General features: G+C 54.4%; 1 protein-coding gene across 1 annotated transcript in view; it reads right to left on the bottom strand.

The window, feature by feature from the left end:
- The window catches only part of BOP1 (block of proliferation 1), a 30,816-nt gene extending 9,404 nt beyond the window's left edge, over positions 1-21,412 (bottom strand). Inside the window, exons 1-3 of the mRNA XM_021718558.1 lie at positions 21,311-21,412; positions 18,908-19,099; positions 5,671-5,748 (exon numbers count right to left, since the gene is read on the bottom strand). Of these exons, the coding sequence (XP_021574233.1) occupies positions 5,671-5,748; positions 18,908-19,099; positions 21,311-21,412 (372 nt within the window). The remainder of the gene's footprint in view (positions 1-5,670; positions 5,749-18,907; positions 19,100-21,310) is intronic.
- Positions 21,413-21,537: the final 125 nt, after the last annotated feature.

Raw genomic sequence — 21,537 nt, 5'->3', positions numbered from 1 at the left:
CTCAGCCTCGGCTGTCAGCTCCCTGTCCCAAGCCTGGGGAACGAGCTGCTGGCGGCACCACATGATTCATCACCAGGCTGCCTGCGCCCACAGGCCCGCCGCCCCGCCCTGCTCAGCACCTGCGGGCTGCCAGGAAACACATGTGACCCCTCCAGGTCAGGCACCACACTCTGAGGGCCCAGGCCAGGCTGGCCAGGGGCACGCACAGACCCAGGATAAGTGCTTTCCTGGGGGGCCGCCCAGCCCCAAGGACAGGTCCCCCACCCCCAGACTGCACCGGACACAGGCAGCAACTGGCTGATGTGTCGGCTGGGATTTTTCCGCTCTCGATGAGCCCCCTCCCCTCCCCCTCCCCAAAGTGGCTGCAGCTGTCAGGACCACAGATTGGAACTGCAGGTACGGGGCTGGCCCGCTGCCCGCCTCCCTCCCGTGTCTGTCTGCGAGAGAGGAAGCCGGCCCACCTCTGGAATCCTTCACTCTCTCCTCGTTCCGCCTCTCCCACCTGTCCCCCGGGAGCGTGGGGTCAGCCGCCCTCGCTCAGTCTCTCTCTTCCCCCAGCCCCTCTCCGATTACAATGCGGGTAGTGTTCAGTGTTCGCGCCGCTCCCCTGCACGAAACGCCTGCCTGTCTCGAAGCGCCACACGGTCTTCCTGTGCCGACTTGAGGACTCCTCCGAGGACTCCTCCTCCTCCTCCTCAGGGTTTTATCTCTGTCAAAGGCTCAGAGAAAGCCTGGGGCAGGAGAGGGCCAGCACTGTGCCCGGCTCACCTGCTGCATCTGACCCCATAAAGGCTCCAGCAGAGATGCTGAGCTCTGGAGGCAGAGCCAGGAGGTAGAAAGTCAGGTCCTGCTTGGCCTATCCCTGTCTCAAAGTCCAAACTAGCTGAGGGGACCCTAGCCAGGGACGGGACCAAGGTGGGAAGTTGCCAGGCCCAGATGCCCTACCTCCTGTTCTGCTTCCTCTGATCCTGTGTCTGTCCTTCCACAGGCTGGTTGAGCCCACAGCTGGGTCTCCTGCCCACACCTCCACAGCCAGGAGGGTAGCAAGGGTCTACAGAGTAAAATGAGGGCATCCTTTGCCGGAAGTTACCCCAGATCCCAGCCTGCCTGGCCCTCTGCTAGGCTTGGCTCAAGGTCCAACTGATGGATATTCCCATGCAGGGCACCCTGACTTCTGGCATCTTGCTAACAGGGGTTCCCAGAAACCCCTGCAGGATCCGGGGCTGTGGGCACAAGCTGGAGGCACAGCACTCAACTGCTCACCTCTCATCAGCCCAATTTAAGTCTCCATAAACTAATCTGAGTGGTTAATTAACCTGAGTGGCAAAGGCCTGTTCTGAGCCCTACTATATGTGAGCAGAACTGCAGCTTCCAGCTGGGGGGTGGGGGCCAGAGCTCCACACCTGCTCAGCCCTCAGCTCCAGGTACCCCCAAAATCTCATTATAAAGATTTCCTGCTCAGCACTGAGCATTACCCACATGCATCCCCTGCAGGACAGCCCTGGCCTCAGCAGCCAGCCTCCCAAAAGGGCCTCTGCCCCACACCCCCACCCCAGCCAGCACCCCTCACCTGCCACATCTGACAGAACTGCCCTCAATGCCTCCTTGCTCAACTCCACAGGTTCTGCCAGACCCTGGGCAAAGCACCTTCCCTCAAGAGTCCCTGTCCCTCACTCCCCACCTGCCTGCCCAGGCTCCTGCTGCCAAGGAAACTGGTTCTGAGTGGGCACAGAGGGCCAGGACCGCAGCCACCCCATACCCCACAAGAGGGAGGACGAGGCTCTGAAGAGGCCTGCCTCCACCTGTCAGCTGCTGCCAAGCCTCCAGGCCCTGAGAGACCCTGCTTTGTCTTGCCCCTCCTTACTGACCCACCATCCTCCCCAAGGGAAATCTTCTCTCCCAACCAGAACAATTAAGTGCTACGGGCAGCTCTTGGCACCCCCAGGCCTAGGGCCAGGGACAGTACTGGGTGGAGGTGGGGTCTCCCTGGCCAAGAGGTACACAGCAGTCATGTTACACATACCCACCCGTGCCCTGCAGTCGCGGGAAGGGCCCTGGGACAGCAGAGTGCATCCATGCCCCTCCCAAGTGAGGTGGGCCCAGGCATGCTGGTGGAAAGGAAGCAGACTCGAGGGGCCAGCCTGAGCCCAGCCAGCAGCCCACTCGGAGGCAGGCGCAGGCGGCCACGGGGGTGGACAGCCGCCAGGGAGGCCAGGGCGGTCTGCAGGCCCGGGGCGCCCTCCACAAGCAGAGCGGGGAGAGCTGGCTTGCTCGCTCGGAAACCTGAGCTGAGGCTCGGCTGCCAGCAGCGACGCAAGCACTGAGTGCGCAGGGCCAGGACGCACGGGCGGGGGCGGGTAGCCCCGGAGGAGCGGAGGCCGCCAGCGCTGGAGGCAGCTGCTGGTTCAGTAGCTGGGAGAAGCCATTAACGGCGTTTGGCGAGAGAGCAGAGGGGATCGCGGGCTCTGGATGCAGACAGGCCCGGGCTGCATCCCTGCGGGAACTGGACTCACAGGCTGGGTCGGGGGCACCAGGGAGTGGCTATGGCTGCAGCTCAGGACAGGCCCCTAGATCCTGCCAGAGGTCTCACAGGGGATGGCCCCAGGCCCAGTGTCCCTGGGGACAGGAAAAGGACAGTGAGGAGGGCGGCTCCCGGCCAGAGTTCACAGCCGCCTTGAACCCCTCACCCCAGCCACGCTTCCTAGACAAACAAGGCCACAGGCATGCTGGGCGGTCAAGTGGCAAGGGGGGGTGAGGGGAGGAGAGGCAGGCTGCTCCTCCACGCACCTGAGCAGCAGCCCTAGGCCTCAGTTTCTCCCAGCTGCTCAACACAAAGAGGAGGGGCTGCTGCTGCAAAGGCCTCTAGGCCTCCTCACCCCTCCCCCTCCACCCCAGCCCACCTCCCTGGGGGTCCTGGCGGCTGGATGAGATCACGTCTGTGAAGCTCCGGGCGCAGTGGGAGAGGGGTGAGGTGGCCATGCGGGGGCGGGGCGGCCACAGCTCAGCCGGCTCCTGGGGGCTCCCCCCACTGCACAGCAGGACCCCAGCCAGGACCAGCGGCTCCTCCAGGGGGCTCCACCCCCCTCCCTCAGCCTGCTGAGTGCTGCCTGGCCTATGAATCTTGGGGAGAGAATGAGGAGCCCAAGTATATGCGAAGGGCTGGTTAGGTCTAGGAAAGTCCAGGGCAGTGGATCTTAGCAGGTGCCAATGGTGAGAGAGCTCAGAGCCCCTGGTGTTCCCAGGCCCAGCCCTGGATCCAAACCCAGGGGTGGACAGGGAAGAGACCAAGGAGGAGAGGTAGGTGCGGAAGGGGTGGCTGGGTGGCACATCTACCCCCAGCAGGAAAGCTGGCTCTGGTAACAGTGTCTCCTACACCACAGCCAATGCCATCCTCTCAGCTCCTGCTGAGATCACTGCTCGCGGGAGGACGCACACTGGCAGTACCCTCTGCCCTGCTGCCAGGGGCTCTGGTCAGTCCACCCAACCAGTTCTGCCCAGTGTCTTCAACTGGCCACGGACCGGGTGTCACCAGCCACCTTCAAGGACACTGCAGTCCAGCTGGAGGGCCATGCAGGGGCTGCCCAACAGCAGGTTGCAACCCCTCAAAAGTACCAACCAAACAGGACATAACTATAGAGAGGGCAGATCTATGTTCAGGAAGAGACCACCATGTGTGCACCCTGGAGAGAAAATGGGGCAGGTGGCTTGAGGTGGGCCCAGCTCTCCTTGCCCCACTGAGATCACCATGTCAGCACCTTCCTACTGTCTCACTGGGAAGCTGTGGGCTCAGTGCTTCCGGCCTTCCCACTTGCAGCTCCCCTCAAGCCACCCCCACTCTGCTCCAAGGGTGTGAAAGCCCAGATGAACACAACCTCAGGGTAGGGGAACCAGGCACCCCCCCATGTACATGGACTTCTTGGGAAGGGATGCATCTGTCTGGGCCTGGCCTGGCTCTTGAAAGCTGAGCTCTGCCGCCCCCTCGAGCCTCTGGCCGGCTGTGCTGGCAGGAGCACGGGGCGGCATCTCCGCTCCCGCGCTGTCACTCAGGCCGACATATGGGATAGTCATCACTGGAGGAAGCGGACCCCGCAGCCCCCGCTGGCTTCCTCCCGGCACAGCAGGGGCTGCCCACCCCGCAGGTCAGCAGTGGCATCGGGAAAGGCCTGGTAGGAACACCCCAGGGGTAGCAGAGTCAGGCAGGCCCTGATGAAGGCCACGACCGGCTCTAGGGGAGCCCCTCCCCTGGCCTCTGCACTCCGTTTACAATCATCACCGATTCCTCAAAATACCAAATATAAAAAAGTAGCCGACAGGATGTGGCTGCCGACAGCCAGAGCCCCTGGGGGGGGAGGGGAGACAGGCAGGGAGCGCGCTGCGCGGGCCCCCCCTTGCTGAGTGCGCCCGCTGCTCCGGCCAGGAAACCAATTTATTTTGTTTTGTCTCTGTTCTCTGAACGCGCAGCAGAGACTGGATCGGGCGGGCGGCCAAGGCTCCTGCAGCCACTGCCAAGAGAGTGCGAGGATGGGGGAGGAACCTGAGCAGGGGAGGGGGACGCGTGTCTCCCTGAGGCCCCGGGGACAGCCCCTGACAGGCAGGCAGGAAGCACTTCTGCGGGAAGCAAGGTCCCTTTTCCTGCAAATCCCACACCAAGCCTTCCCCTGCAGCCCCCCAGGGCTCAGAGGAGGCTGCACACTCACATACAGGGTTGCTAGGCACAGGGCCCATAGCCCTGCCCTAGGGCTGGGCCACACAGAGAGGGAACAGGCAGGTACTGACTCCCAGCTCAGAGCTTCTCAGAGCTTCCAGCTCCTCCCAAATCAAGGGCAGCCCCAGCAGCTGAATCTGCCTCCTGGACACAGCCCATCTCAACCTCTTGATGCCACGGCTCCCCAGAGAAGCCAGTTGAGCCCCCAGCCCAGTGTCATACTTATCCTGTTTAGACTAAAACTCCTTGAGAAAAACAACCAAATTTTCCTGTCCCTCCTGAGTAAGTGCTCTTAGAACTCAGCCAGAGGCCTGAAGGTAGTAGCTGTGACCCACAGCAACCACCACAGGAGTTAGCGGGGAGGGACGCCAGGGAAAGGGAAGGGGCAGACCCAAACAGGATACCAATAGAGAGCCCTGTCTTATGCCCTTGGTTTTGGCCACAGGGTAGCTCAGTCTGCTCCTGATACCCTGTGTCCCAGCACAAGCTGGCTGGGTATAGAAGATGCCACCCCAGCCCTGTTCACACCCACCCAGACCGTGAGCACGGCCCCCAGTGAGCACTCGGTGACCAAGATCAGGATACCCTACACATGCACTCAGGAGCCACAGGGCCAAGAAGAGGGTATGAGAGGATCATGGAGCCACGCCCAGCCCGCCTTCCCCTCCCTGGGTAATGACACACACATACTACTGCAGTCATGTGTCTCAGCCCCCGAAATCACTCTTCCAGACAAGGAACAGGGACCCAAGCCAGGACGCCCACTCTGGCCTTGGTAGCATCGCTGCGGCCCCAACACCCTCCTGTTCCAAGCAGCACAGCACACCTGGAGGCAGGCCCCCACACCGCCCCAAGGCCACCCTGGCCTGAGGCCCAGCACCCTCTCTAGGTGGCTTCCGGCTACCACCTTGGCCCTGTAGAAGGGGATCCCACCCTACACAGTGGGAAAGGAGCCTCAGTCTCACCTCCTCATCAGAGCTGTCTTCTGCATACTCATCCCCACTCTGGGCTCTCACTGCTGTCCTCAGACAAGGGACACCAGCCTGCAGAGAGAGGGAGAGAATGGTTACTTCAGGGGACATAGGATGTCCTTGGACCTAGGGCAGATCTCAGACCTAGGGACCCCACCACCCTCAAATCTGAGTAGCTCCAACCTGGCTCTAGGCCTCAGCACAAGACTGAGGATACCGCAGCTCTAAGGAAGCCTCAGAGAAACCTGTGTGGCCAGTACCCAACAGTGCAGGTCCCAACCACAATCCTGTCCTCTCTGCAGGGACTGGACCCCAGCCTCCCCATAGCCCCTCTGGCAGCTCAGGGAGGGGCTGACAACTGGTGCCAGATTGGACAAGGAGAAGGCCACTCAGAGCAGTCAGCAGCAAAGCCCCGGCCAATGGCTAAGACCTCCCCTAATTCCAACTACCCCATACACCCACTCATGTCAAAGCTGCTGCTGGGCTCCTTCCATCAGTCCCACATTGGGTCCCCGCCACCTCAGTCCAGTGCCAGGGGCAAGGCAGGAGGAGGCAGCACTGTCACTGGGTGGCAATGCTTGGGGAAGGGCAGGCGGCACACACCGTCCACCCATCATCATCATAGGGAGCACAGTCAGGCCCCTCCTCAAGGCAAGCCCGTACCCCAAGGCAGCCTCACCCGTGCTTGGCATGGGAGACAGCCATGCCCAGCCCAGCCAGCCAAGGGCCCAGAGTAGCAGCTTGAACATTCAGAATGCCTCAAACCCCCATACAGCCCCACTGGCCCTCAGCACCCTCCCACCCACCAAGTCCATGGCCCCAGGCCGACCCTGTCCCACTGGGTCAGAGAGTGGGCGCCACTGAGAATTCACACCCCAACCTGGAAAATAGATTCTCCCCTCAACTGGGGAGGCGAGGACGACTCCAACCGGATTGGGTTTACTGGCGGAACCAGGACTGATGGGGAAAACAGGCCCACCTCTCACCCCTGGGGGCAGTAAAGTGTTCAGGAGCAGGAACCCCTGAGCACGGGCGCCCCCGCCAGAGCCCCACTCCCTCCTGCCCGGGAAGGAGCCAAAGGCCTGTCGAGCCTGGCTCTTCTTCTCGCCTGTTTTTCCCCTCAATATAAGGAGGGATGGGAGACTAAGTTTTTTTCCAGGCCAGGAATAAGGAGGGATTCGGTTTCCACGTCTCCCCCACCCCCATGTCCCCCACTGCTCACTGAAAGTGGGTCGGCACTGCCTGTGGTCTGGGGTAGTGGGTGGGGGGACCAAGCCTGAGCTCCTGCCTCTACCAAGGGCACACAAGCAGCTCCCCTCCCCCTGCAGCCACAGCAGATCCACCTGCCCCAGGCTCTGAGCCACAGACCTGGGGCAAGGACCATTTCACACTGAGCTGCGGTCAGCCGCCTCACCTAGCACCTGCAATGCAGTGCTGGCCACAGGCCAGGCTCCTGACCCCTCACAGTGGCCCAGGAGCAAGGTGTCCCACCAGATGCTGGTACCCCACAAGTCCCAACCTCAGTGCCAACGGGTCACAGTCATAGGGTCCTAGAAGCAATGACAGATGCATCCAGCACTCTTGTGCCCCCCAGCACAGCAGTGCAGGGGACACCAAAGAGCTGGACAGGCAGGCCCTTGGCAAGGGGAAGGGGGCACCCCAATGGTGAGGCTTTGAGTTTCCCCAACTAATGAGCTCTTTTGGAGGTATCAGGTTTCCAGCAGTGCAGCCTCATCCTAACTGAACGGCTGCAGAGCAGATGGTGTCCACCAGAGGGCGGCAGCAAGGCGAAGCATCAGCGGGCCAGAGCCTCAGAGCTGGGAACTGGCTGACCTGGGAAAGCATACTCCTTCACGTTAGGGGCAGATGCTGTGGGACATTAAAAAAATTTTTTATTTAGAATTAGGAAAAAAGGTCACTAAGACAGCAAGTGGAATATAGGTCTATGCTGTCCTTACAGTACCAACTGTCTCCTGGGAGACAGGAAATGCTCCCAGTGACCCAGCCCAGCCTCAGCACTTGCATTCTCAGTACAGACACAGGTGGGTGGGGTCTGCCTAGATCCATGCAGGCCGCCAGCACCCACCAAGGAAGGCTCAACCCCAAAGCTGCTCCCAAAGGAGCCCACAGGCATGGGGGTGGGGATGCAGAGGATGAGGGAGAGGGTGCACATTCTGTGGGCAGGTGCTTCAGATGAGGGATCAGAATCCCAGGACAGGAATCCCACCTAGAGAGTCCACCTGTGGGGTAGAGGCAGCATCCAGCCTCAAGCCACAACTGGTGACTCCACAGTCCAATAGAGGCCAAGCGGCTAGACAAGAATCAGGATGCAGAGTGAGGAGAACCATAGGGGCAAGGCATGTGCAATTTGGACAGAAGTATGCAGGACCAAAGGACTGACCAGTGGACAGGGAGCTGCCCCAAGGCAGGGGTGTAAGAACACCAGTGTCAGGGGCCATGCAGCAACAGCAAAGAGTACCAACAGGCCGGGCTTGGTAGCTCAGTCTATAATCCCAGCACTTTGGGAGGCTGAGGCGAGTGGATTGCCTGAGCCTACGTCTCTACAATAAAATTAAAAAGTAGCCGGGTGTGATAGCGCGCCCTTATAGTTCCAGCTACTTGGAAGGCTGAGGCAAAAGGATCTCCAGAGCCCAGGAGGTCAAAGCTGGGGTGGCCGTGAGTGTGCCACCACACTCCAGCCTAGGCAAACGAGTGAGACTCCAACTTTAAAAAAAAAAAAGAATACCAACAGCAGAAGGCAGGGCAGCTAGTGCCCAGGACCAGTGTCCAGAGAGGGCTGGGGCACAGAAGGCTGTGGGCAGCAAGCTAGGAAGAAGCATCCACAATGGGACTGGCAGAGCAGCCTCTGGGCAGGCAAAGGAGAAGCAGGAGGCCTGGAAAGGAGACCTAGGGAAGGTAGTTCCCATCCCTGAACCCTGGGTGGCCTCTAGACCTCAGGGGGAACAGGCACATCTCTGCCCAGCCCCAGGATTAGAAAGTTCCATAAGGACCAAAGAGAGGAAAGAGAGGGGAACTCTGACAGCCTACAAAGATAGCCAGATGAACAAGCTCCTGATTGTGATTGCAGTAGATCTTCCCCTGCCCAGTACTGGACCCAGCCTGGCCAATCCCACTGCCACTACCAACCAGACACATGACAACAGGGACCCTTGCTCTCTTCCTGTGAGGGGACAGTGACAGTCATTGTGGTGCTGGGCCTGGGTCAGTTGAGATAGAACTGTGCTACCAGTACTTCCTTCCCTGTGGCGCCCGAGTCAAGGATGCCCACAAAAAGATTCTACTTGGAAGGCAGAAAGGAAACAGTACCATCATGCCCTGAGGTATGAGGCACAGCTGGCTCATGAGCATGTCTCAGACATCACAGAACAAAGATCAAACCTGGAATATCACTGATAATATAAAGACCTTACACACAAGGGAGACTGAAAGAACCCAATGCTGTACTGCAGTCCCTCTACACTGGACAAGAATACTATGAAGGCTCCCCATAGCACTGCCCACATCAGCTACAGGGAGCCCCACACAAAGAAGGGATAGTATCATAAAGCTGTGTGTGTTTGGCTCACCTAACAGGAAAGACTTATAAACTGATCGTTAGGTAATCCACATTTAAAAAAAAAAAAATATACCAACAAGAACGGAAAAGGCCAGAGATAATACAAGATGAAAAACGTCCCTTTATCTCAGGGAAAAAGATGACTTGGAAAAGGGGCCCAAGACTATCAGGGCCATTCCCAGGCATGGACCCCAACCCTGCACAAGCAACTGGCTTTGTGTGCCTGGCTGATCTCAAGAATACCACAGACCAATGACTGCTCCACACCACCTGCTTCCCCAATTTGAACAGAAAAGTCTAAGGTGTGACTCAGTGCCACCACTGCACACAGCCACATGGAAAGGAGCCCAAGGACCTCCACCTGATTTAGATGAGACCTAGAACTGACACAGCACTGAAATGAGGAATGGGGTGAGTATTTTGCATGTGGGGAGAATGTGACTGTGGCCATTTTAAAACACGGCTGCGATTCTTTTATTTTCCTCCCATCAAGAGACAGAGTCTATGTTCCCCTGCCTCAAATCTGAGTTGGCTTGTGGCTGCTTAGCCCACCCAAGGGAAGCAGCCCACACTAACACTGTATGATCCTGGCAGAAAGGGCATAGAGCTCTGCCCAGTGTGCTGGACCACTCACCCTCACAGCCCTGAGCTGCCTTGTGAAGAATCTGATTCCTGCAAGACAGGACGAAAGATGAATAAGGATGCCCAGTGAACACAGTCATTGGGGACAGTCAGGATGAATGGGCAGAGGCCCCAGCTGCTCCTTTTCTGGGACTCTCACCCAAGCCCCAGAACACAGAATGCGATCTGAGTGACAACCTCCCTAGGGTGTAATATACTAGAGGGGACTCTCCTCTGTCTCCTGACGTGACACCACAGAGTAGGGACATATTGACCCTCCTGCTTTCTGCCTAAACTCTGACCCCCAGAACTGAGAGTGTCATAAAATGGCTGTTTGATGCTGCAAAGTGCTGGGGCGGGTAGGGAAACAGCTGCCTGCCTCCCCTAAGGGGGCCAAGAAGCTCAAAGTAGGCAGTCTGTAAGAGAACCCAAGGATGAGAGCATGGGCAGAGGCAAGAGGGTGAGTCCCCATTCCAGTCCAGGCTCTGAGTCCCATCCACAGCTCTTTGGTACACACCCAAACTATTCCTGCCTGAGGTGGGCTGCACTAGCTAGCTAGTGAGAATCACTGGTGCCCCCTCCCTAGACCCCACTGAGCTGTAGCTCCCACACCATGCTTCATCAGAAAGCACCAATGCCTAGACTCCAGAAGCCACAGTGACACCTCAGCCTGAGTCCAGGATTCATGCAACTGCTGTATCACTTCCTGGTGGCTCCCCTTTCCCCAGAGCCTATGCTAAGACCCAGACAGGATCTTTCTACTCAAGAGTTTGCGTTAAGCTCCAGGCACAGACAGAAGTCTTCTTAAATTATCCGTGAAATGCTACTTACACACCAGGATTAGTATTAGGTCTTTTCTCACATTCTTAAATATGGCAAGCAGACAGAACTGATGAAAACTGGAACTTTTGCATAAGCCAATAAAAAGAAAGATAGGAAAAAGACCCACATAAGTAAAAAGACAAAGCTGGCCGGGCTCAGTGGCTCAGTCTATAATCCCAGCACTTGAGAGGCCAAGGCTAGTGGATTGCCCGAGTCCATAGGTTCAAGACCAGCCCGGGCAACTTGGTGAGACTTCATATCTACAATAAATCAAAAATTAGCTGGGCGGGGTAGCACACACCTGTAGTTCCGGCTACTTGGAAGGCTGAGGCGGAGGGATTGCCTGAGCCCAGTAGGTCGAGGCTAGCGGGGCCATGAGCATGCCCCTGCATTCTAGCCTGGGCAACAGAGTGAGACAGCAACTTAAAACAAAAACAAACACACACACACACACACACACACACAAAAGACAAAGTCAAGCACAAGAAAAAAATGGATCTAAATGAGCACAGAAGGAAAGAAAGAGCTGTAAGCCCACAAATCCACTCCACACAAATGATAAAGAGAAGGCATCATGACATGACAAGGCATCTTTCCCAGGAGCCTGGGACAGCCTTTTACACATGCTGTCTCATGTTGTTGGGGAGGGTGCAGGGAGCTGAGCACAGATAGGGCAGGAGATAAGAGTGCCACAGGAGTCTAAGAAAGTCTTTTGTTGTGGGCAGTCAGTGGAGAGCTGGGAACATGAGTGTCATGGGCACTGCAGGGCTGAGCAATACTTGCAGAGTAGGGTAAATGCAGCCCGGCCACCCCTCTAAGCAGGGCAGACTCACAGACACACTGTCAAGAGCTTAAAGGGCAGGAGCTACAGAGAGAGTTCACAGGGCCAGGGACTGGCCCAGTAGACAGGACTCAGGTCACCAAGGTGGTAAGAAATAGGGACAGCCGGGCTCGGTGGTTCAGCCTGTAATCACGCGCCTTTGGGAGGCTGAGGTGAGGGATTGCCTGAGCCTGCGGGTTCGAGACCCACCTGGGCAACTTAGCGAGACCTCATCTCTACAATAAATCAAAAATTAGCCGGGCGTGGTAGCGCGTGCCTGTAGTTCCAGTTACTTGGAAGGCTGAGGCGGGAAGGATCGCTGGAGCTCAGAGGTCGAGGCTGCAGTGGCCGGGAGTGGCCACTGCACTCCAGTCTGGGCGACAGAGTGAGACTCCAACTCAAAAAAAAAAAAAAAAAGAAATAGGGACAGCGGAGGGAGGGACCGCCAGTCCTGAGGGGCCTGGAGGGAGAGGTGGGCACCCAGAGTAAAGGGGACAGGTTCACCACTGCCAAAAGCAAGGCCTGCCTAGCAACCACAGAGCATACAGTCTCAGGGGAAGATAAGATCATTACAGCAGGGCTACAAGGAATTCCCCTCATCCACTCAGTGGGAAAAAAGGGTGCCTACCTCAGAACCACGCAAGCAAAAACAACAAGAAACCACTAGTGCAAACAGGCTACCACCTAAAGTGTCAGGGCCCCATGGTGAACAAACCCAGATCCTCTATGAGAAGAAGGGGGAGATGCAGCACCTGGCCCCACCCTTCTCAGGTCCTGTGCCTATCCTCATTCTATCCACTGACAGTGCCCTTCTTTACCTCTGAGATTCTCCTGCCAACAGCCAGGCAAGCAAGCCTCGAAGGGCAATACCTGGCCCTGCTGCCACCCTGATCGCACTTCACAAGATGCCAGGGCCTCATTCTCCTGCCAACAGCCAGGTGAGCAAGCCCAGAAGGGCAATGCCTGACTTTGTTGCCACCCTGACTGCACCTCACAAGATGCCAGGGCCTCTGACCCCGGAAAGAAAGAGAGTAAATGCTTCCTGTGCATGGGATAATTGGTTGCACAATGACAGCCAACTGATACAAACAGAGAAAACAGCAAAGGTCCAGGGACCTCAGATCAAAATGATGGCATGGATGAGGCTGCTGTCCTGTCCCCCATGAAAGGATCACATGAGGGAACTCACCACTGGGTAAGTGTACAGGTGACCCAACCAAGGGAAGAAGACAGAAGAGTTTCTGGGAACAGGGGCAGCAAGCAGTTCTAGGGAAAAGGGGGATTGGTTCTAGAAGACAGTAAAAAGAAAAACGACAGAGACATCTACTCCTCCTCACAAGGACCTGAGGAGCCCCTATGATCAGAGGAGGGGCTGCAACTAGGGAGAGGTTAGGGGCATTTCCCGTGGCCCAACTCAGCTATGAGGTAACACCCACGAGAAGCACAAGGTGGGGATAAGGAATGGGAAATACAGACCAGGCTGGGCAGAGGCCCAGGGTAAGAGGGGAGAAATCACAAGTGTCCAGACAGCACCTTCCAACTCACAAGAAGGGGAACACAGACCATCAAAAAATGACAGTAATGAAAACTCTGCATTTCAGATGCATAGGGAGCCAGCTTAAATAGTTCTCACAGAAACAGAGAGAAAAAGTCATAAAGCAACAAGACACCATTAAAGAGAGAAAAAGTCATAAAGCAACAAGATATCATTTTTTCTCATTTACCAGAGTGGAAAAGATAACAGAAGTTTCACTATGGAGCGCATCAGCAAGGAGTGGGAAGCCATTCCAGGTATGGCTTCTGTGACCACAAAGTGGCACAACCCCTGGAAGGGACACTCAGAACACCTTTCATAATTAAAATTACATCTACCTTCCCCTTCTGGTATATGTGGGGGAGGGGAGATGAATCTATCCCCTTTTTTTGAGTCAGTTGCCTAGGCTGGTCTCGAACTCCTGGGCTCAAGCAGTCCTCCTGCCTCAGCCTCCCAATTACAGGCATGAACCACCATGCCCAGCCAGTGCAGACTTTTCTGTAGCAGATGTACCTGGCCCAGACAATGCAGTGATAAGGGTGGCTGCATGACTTACACAGGAAGAAGCTGGTGTTTTTATTTGTCTCTTCTACTATTCTGGTGGTAATGTGGCTGGGAGGTCATTTTCTGGGAGTCCTGCCCAGGTGGGAGTATAGTGGCACACTCATGGCCACCACAGCCTCGACCTGCTGGGCTCAGGCAATCCTTCTGCCTCAGCCTTCCAAGTAGCTAGAACTACAGGTATGTACCACCACACTCGGCTAATTTTTTTTTTTTTTTTAGTTTATAGTAGAAATGAGATCTCGACAAGTTGCCCAGGCTGGGCTCAAACCCTTGGACTCAGGCAGTCCTCACACCTCCGCCTTCCAAAGTGCTGGAATTACAGACATGAGCTACCTCACCCAGCGCAGCTCGCTTTGACCAGAAAGTTCTTCTTGGAATTTATCCCAAGAATTGCTCACACATGTGAGAAATAGCATAAATGATGTTGCTACTGTAGTACCATTTATAAGAGCAAAAGACTGCATCTATCCACACACTAGAGCTGGTGAGGCCAGCCACCACTACCCACTTCATGGACACTGAGCACTGTGGACATGCCACAGCAACAACCTGACAGAGAAATGTCCTAGACAGCTGTGTAGCATGATCCCCTTTCTATTATAACCATGCATTAGCCAGGTGTGGTGGCACATATCCTGTAATCTCAGCACTTTGGTGGAGGCAGGAGGATTGCTTGAGCCCAGGAGTTCAAGACCAGCCTGGGCAATACAGAGACCTCATCTCTAAAAAAAAATTTTTTTTAAATTAGCCAGCCGTGGTAGCATGCACCTGTAGTCCCAGTTACTTGGGAGGCTGAGACAAAAGGATCGCCTGATCTCAGGAGGCTGGGGCTGCCACTGCACTCCAGCCTAGGTGACAGAGTGAGACACTGACTCAAAAAGAAAAAGAAGAAAAAAAACATTCAAAAACTCTGTACACATACACACAAGCTTGGATATGCAAAGAACATTCTGGAAAGAGACTTAAGAACTGGAAACAGCCGGGCTCGGTGGCTCAGCCTGTAATCCTGCGCCTTTGGGAGGCTGAGGTGAGTGAATTGCCCGAGCCCGTGGGTTCAAGACCCGCCTGGGCAACTTGGCGAGACCTCATCTCTACAATAAATCAAAATGAGCTGGGCGTGGTAGCGCGTGCCTGTAGTTCCAACTACTTGGAAGGCTGAGGTGGAAGGATCGCCGGAACCCAGCAGGTTGAGGCTGCGGTGGCCGGGAGCGGCCATTGCACTCCAGTCTGGGTGACAGAGTGAGACTCCAACTCAAAAAAAAAAAAAAAAAAAAAAGAACTGGAAACAGTAGTTGCCTGGACTTGGGAACAGGAGACCAGGGTGGGATGGGAGACCCTTTCCCTTGCATACCCCTCAGGAGCCCTTGAGTATCCTCTAATACCCCCACATATACCTTTGTCTATTCAGATGAACATTATGCAATTCTGTATACCCCTTAAAAAGAAAATGGTAAACATATATCTGTCAATGCTAAAGGCCTAGGAGGAAGCAGAAAGTGAAAGGGAAGCATGTCACCTGGCATCCAAGCTGAGTACACTCCTACTCTACTGGGACATATCTACCCCAAGTGGCACTGAGCACCTGGACCAGTGTCTGCCAACTACTGGACAGGTGTGGGAGGAAATGGTCACAGAATACCTGAAACCAGTCTCTCCCTGTGGGAAGGTGGCAGTCTAAGCAGGTCTCCATGGGAGCATGTCAGCAGCAGACCTCCACAGTCGCCCAGGCTCTGCTGCAAGAGCCCTTATCTGTGCAATGCTCTTAGCAGGCTGCTCCTGGTCTGTCTGGAGCACCTGAAGCAAATACACCTGGAATCCAAATATGGGGCAGGACTCCCAGAAAGTGACCTACCAACCACATTACCACCAGAATAGTAGAAGAGACAAATAAAAACACCAGCTTCTTCCTGTGTAAGTCATGCAACCACCCTTATCACTGCATTGTCTGGGCCAGGTACATCTGCTACAGAAAAGTCTGCACTGGCTGGGCATGGTGGTTCATGCCTGTAATTGGGAGGCTGAGGCAGGAGGACTGCTTGAGCCCAGGAGTTCGAGACCAGCCTAGGCAATATAGTGAAACTTGACCTCTACAAAAAATTTTAGAAATTAGCTGGGCACGGTGGTTCATACCTGTACTACAAGCTACTTGGGAGGCTGAGGCAGAAGGATCTGTTGAACCTAGGAGATCGAGGCTGAAATGAGCTGTGATTATACCACCATACTCCAGCCAGGGCAACAGAGTAAGTCTCTGACTCCAAAAATAAATAAATAAATAAAATTTGGGGAGTTAGGACCTTTCCCTGACCACCTTGATGTGTCCTTGTCACGTCCTTGACGTTATACAAGCATGGAGACTAACACCATGCATGATCCCGCCACTGCTCCAGTCTGATGTGACTTTGTGGCCATACTATTCTTCAGATGCATGATGCACATAGGCCAAGAAGAGGGGTGGTTGCCCACTCGTCCTTGGTAGAAAGTGGTGGAAGCCCTGAGATAAGTCACGTTTTGCCAACAGGGTGTGGAGGAAACAGCGATGAAAGCAGGTAAAGTGGATGAACAGCACACAGAAAAGAAATGAGCAGAAAATTGCACTGCTAGGCAGTCATCAGCACCCCTGATGAGAAGCAGGTCCCTGAAAAAGGAGGCAGTGGGAATGGGAGTAGGAGCAGTCGGGCTTCTTTCTCTCGACACAGAAATGTCATCTCATTCCTCAGTGGGTTCCCAGACAGATGTTACTTTCCCTTACAAAGTAGCCAACTAAGACCACTAATGATTTGCAAGACTGCACAGGTAGCTGTGGCCAGGCACTACTGGATCCTGAGAGCTCTCCGTTACAGAGTGGGGATACTAGGCAGAAAGGCTGAAGCAGAAGCTGATGGGTCACTAGGTGGGCATGAATCTCAGAACTGGGTGGGGGATAACCTAATCCTAGAAGCTACTGAACAGAAGGGTTATCAGGTTGAGGACCCATGCCCAAGGGCAGAAACACCTGGGGTGGAAAACTCCAGATGATGTGACATGTAACAACCCACCTGCTGTGGTGGACAAGGGTGGTTGCCAGAGCCTGAGGGCCTGGCCAGTGGATCCATGGTTAGGCGGTTACAGGCCTACGGAGCGCTGGACTGGCTTCAGAATGACAGAGAAACAGGCCTAAACTGAGGCCAACACAGGGGCCACCCTTGGATGCCAAGCTCATGAAAGCCAAAACATTATTTAGGAAGCAGTGACTGGTCTGCTGGCTAAGTTTCCACCTACAAGGCTGCATGGTGGGAAAACACTCATCACCCAAAGAGGGCATGAGTGGGAGACAGGAGGGAGTGTCCACTCAGCCAGGCCACTGTGGATGGATTATAAGCAATGGGTGGAAAAAAAGGGGGAAACAGGAGGAAAAAGGAGGAACAGGGTGAACTGACAGCACCCTACCTCTTCAATTCATTCTCTTGGCCTGGAGGAATTTAAATCCAAGAATAAGGAACATGCTTTAGGACTAAAAATACTCCAACAGGGGCCAAACATACCCTTCAGGTAAAGCACAGATCAGACTGAATCATAAGCACCATAGCTAGGCAGGGCCTCATTCCCAGGGCAGCAACCGGTGGCACAAGGCACTCTAAAGACTGGACTGCCCCCCGCTTTTGATGGACACCTAGTTGGAAGCTGGCAACACCCTGAGCTGAGCAAAGCAGGCTTCTCGCTTACCCCAACCTGAGGCTGCAGAAGGCACACCTTTGATAGCAGAGGGCAGACAGGTTCATGCTTTGGGTAGTCACCATTTCTTACTGAGGTTGCAACCTCAGATCCTGCTGTATGATGGAGCAAACAGACCACAGGTGGTGGTGCTGCAGAAAACAACTGGTGCAGAGCAGCCAGTTATGTCCAGTTACAGAAATGTGAGCAGAGAACCATGGTGGGGCGAGCACATGCTCAGCAGCTTGGAAGACCCAGTGCTCTAGCACATTCTACCAGATACCTTTTGTGCCTCTGAGATACTTGTACACATTACTATTTCAAATAATTTATTAAGGAAAGTTTTAAATATTTAAGTGTGTAAATCCTAATTTTAAAAGACAGGGAAAGACCCAGAAAGATGTACACCAAACCGTTAACTGTGCTCACAGTTAGAAGAGAGGGCCATAAGCAGAAGCTCCCACTATACTGAATAGTCTTAATGTAGTCTCTAAATTCTTTTCAAGAAAGTTGTGTTTTGTAGTTTAAAAACTTAAAAAGAAGAGGGGAAAAGGTTGCCTGTAATCTTACAAACATGGTTAGCACAGCATGTCACTTTCTCTCTGTGCACATCTGGGTTGCAATTAAAGCGTGAATGGGTGGAAGGTTTAAATGTAATTTTAAATCTTTTCTTCCTAGTAAACAAGTCAACCCAATGTAACTAGAACAAACTGAACAAGCCATGGCTTCTTCGTTTCCATCATAGGAGTAGCTTCTGCACTAGCTAAGACTTCAAGAACACCAAAGCTGCTGGAAGTGTACAAGAAGGGACCCCCAAAAAATCTGGAATTATCTTTTGGGTCGCCTGTAGTATACTTGAAATTTGTTCCACCACATCAAATGGTCAGCCAAAGGTTTTGGTTTTTTTTAGAGTCGGAGTCTCACTCTGTCACCCAGGCTGGAGTGCAGTGGTGGCTCATGGCCACCGCAGCCTCAACCTGCAGGACTCAGGCAATCCTTCCATCTCAGCCTTAAAAGTAGCTGGAACTACAGGCGTTCACCACCACATCCAGCTAACTTTTTTATGTATTGTAGAGATGAGGTCTTGCCATGATGCTCAGGCTGGTCTCAAACACATGGGCTCAAGCAATCCTCTCGCCTCCGCCTCCCAAAGTGCTGGAATTACAGGCATGAGCCACCACACCCAGCTCAACCAAAATTTGTATTTGAAAATTTTGAGAAGATTGTGCCACAATTTGCAGAAGAAACATCTGTCTCAAGTTGTGGCAAAAACACTGCCTGCATCGTACTGAGTGCTCAGCAGTTTTTGACCCCAAAAATGGCATGACCTCCATGCCTCACCCTCCCTATTTGCCCAATCTTGTCCCGAGCAACTTTATTTTGTTTCCCTAGATGAAAAAAATCCTTAAAGGGAAACTTTTTGCTAATGTGGAAGAGGTGAAACAAAAAAATAGCAGAAGCTGGGCACGGTCACTTATACTTGTAATCCCAGCACTTTGGGAGGTACAGCCTCAGAAAGCCCAAAGCCCAGCAAGCATCTTATTTTCCTGGCCACCTTAATCTAGGGAGGAGAGCCCACCAGGAAGGCTCCTCACTCACCCACCTGCACCTCGGTGGTCTTCTCCATCGCGCTGTGGCCCTCATCACTGCTAGCTCCATCCTTTTTCTTGTCTTCATCATCCTCACTACTGTCACTGCCAGAATCTTCAAGGCCTGAGAACACGCTCTCCTCGCTGTCAGAGAGGCCAGAATCCCTGCCGTCACTGTGGCTGGGAGCAGAGGTACAGAGAGAGGGCTGCAAAAAAAGCATCAGGTTGGTGACTGCTGCCCCCGTTGGCACTGCATGCTCCACATTACCAGGAGCAGCCACCCCCAGTCCCCCCAGACAGTGACCAGTGGCTCTATACTGCAGCTTCCAAGGCTACACCCCTCCAGTCACAACCCTCCACCTCCACCAAAACTATCCACCCAACCTGAGCCTTCCTCATCTTCTACCTCTGCTGACAATACAGCCACCTACTTTTGGCACAGACATTTTAATTCCTAGCATCCCATGAGAAAGAAACCTTTCAAGGAAAATTTCCTTTTAGAATTCAGTTCCCATAGCATTACCAAAACTGGCTCTCCGTTGCCCACTAAGATCCACGCATTCCACCCTGGCATCAAAGGCACCCAGAGGTGTAAGGGCACTAAGTGGGGAAAGTGGCTGGCGGCCAGGAGAGGATCAGATTCCCTGAAGGGTTTTTGTTGGGCTTTGTTGGGTTTTTTTTGAGTTGGAGTGGAGTGCAGTGGCCACTCCCAGCCACCGCAGCCTCGACCTGCTGGGCTCCGGCGATCCTTCCGCCTCAGCCTTCCAAGTAGCTGGAACTACAGGCGCGCGCTACCACGCCCAGCTAATTTTTTGATTTATCGTAGAGATGAGGTCTCGCCTGCTCAGGTGGGTCTCGAACCCGCGGGCTCAGAGGGTTTTTACCACCTTAAGTAGAAGCCTCCTTATCCAACAAGACTGGGACCAACAGTTTATCAGTAAATTGAAAAGGTTGGTTGAAGAGTAATAAAAATGATGCCAGCTTTAATGATAAACAAGTAAAACCCAGTCACTCCTCTCTTGGGGCAGGATCACAGATGTCTGGTAGAGTCCTGCTGACTGGAGGTCATTACATGCCTCACAATAGTCGTTGAAAAATACACAGCAGATGGGTCCTGATGCTGGCTTTGAAAAGGTTGAACAAGAACTCAAAGACTCTTAGGAAGCAACTGAGTGCAGAATTATAGACCTCACTGTTTTTCTTTTTTTAGAGACAGGGTATTCCTCTGTTTCCCAGTAGCCTGATCTTGGTTCACTGAAGCCTCAAACTCCTGAGCTCAAGCAAACCACCCACCTCAGCCTCCCAAGTACCTGGAAGACAGGTGCACACCACGACACTGGGCTAATTTTTAAATTTTTTGTAGAGTTGAGAGTCTCACTATGTTGCCCAGGCTGGTCTTGAACTCCTGGGCTCAAGTGATTCTCCTGCCTTGGCCTCCCAAATGCTGGGATTACAGGTGTAAGCTACTAGACTTCACTGTTTTTCTAGCAGTTTACAAGTCTCACCCAATTGGACAGCCTGCATTTACCAACTGTTTCATAGCACTGAGTTTTCATAGAACCAACTTTCACACACACTCACTCAAGATGTCCCTAATATTCAGGTGGCTACACAGTCACAATTCCAGGTAAAAACATGATTGGTTTGGGTACAAACACAACTGAATCCTGGCAAGCTTTTAGCCCAGGGTGGAAGTAGCAAGGCCTGGCAGCCAGAGCTGCCTACAGGCTTGAGGCCATTCAGGGGGTGGGCTGCGAGGAGCAGCATGAGTACCTTTCACAGAACAAAGGGACAAATTCAACAACTTCAGCTAAGTCGAGTGACTGTGAGAGGCTGGCTATGCCTTCTACTACCAATTTAACGACCCCTGCACAATCAAGCCAGGGCTGCCAGGCAGCAGGAGAAGGGCAATGAGTTACGATACAACAAATGCAGCAGGCACTGGATTCTGTTCAGGTTTCCCAATTCCCACATCTAACCCATTAGCATAAAAATACAAGGAGTGCATACATTAGCATTTACTGGGGGTGCAAGCTAAATCTTTCTAAAGGTAGGATGCACAATTCAAGAACCCCAGAGGCTGCTGTAGAGGATGCCCACTTCCACTCCCAGCTCCTCTCCTATTTGTTTCCTTCCCAGACACCGTTCTTCCATTCACACAACTGCTCCGCGCCGCGGCATCCCTGGCCCAGGCTGTCCTCTCTGCCTAGGACCCCCATAAAGACTCTTCCAGCAGAGAACATGCGACCACGCCTCAAGACCGATGTACAAGGCACCGGCGCAGAGCCGGCCGCCTGCAGGGTGACAGGAGCCGGGCTCCGCCCGCAGTCCGCACCCCCCCCCAGCCACCCCGCCACCACGCCACGTGCACGTCGGACCCTGGGCGGGATGCCCCCGCCGCCCTGGGGGCTCCTCACCTCCTCGGGCTGCAGCTCAACCTCCGGTTCGGGCTCCGGCCGCCGCTTCCCCGGTCGCACTCCCGGCGCCGCCGCGCGCCCGGTGCCCCGGGTGCCCGCCATACTCAGCCGCGCGCCGGCTCCGACCGAACGGCCTCTTCCGGCAGGGACTCGACCGCGTGCGCAGCAAGGCCCAGACCCGCCCATCACGGACCCAATTGGTGAGCTGAGGGGAGGGGGCCATCGTG

The sequence above is a fragment of the Carlito syrichta genome, unplaced genomic scaffold (assembly GCF_000164805.1).
Source record: "Carlito syrichta isolate Samal-C Ts95f unplaced genomic scaffold, Tarsius_syrichta-2.0.1 Scaffold312719, whole genome shotgun sequence".
NCBI classification, from domain to species: Eukaryota; Metazoa; Chordata; class Mammalia; order Primates; family Tarsiidae; genus Carlito; species Carlito syrichta.
The sequence above is the reverse complement of the archived record's forward strand: the minus strand, read 5'-3'. Positions and strand labels throughout refer to the sequence as shown.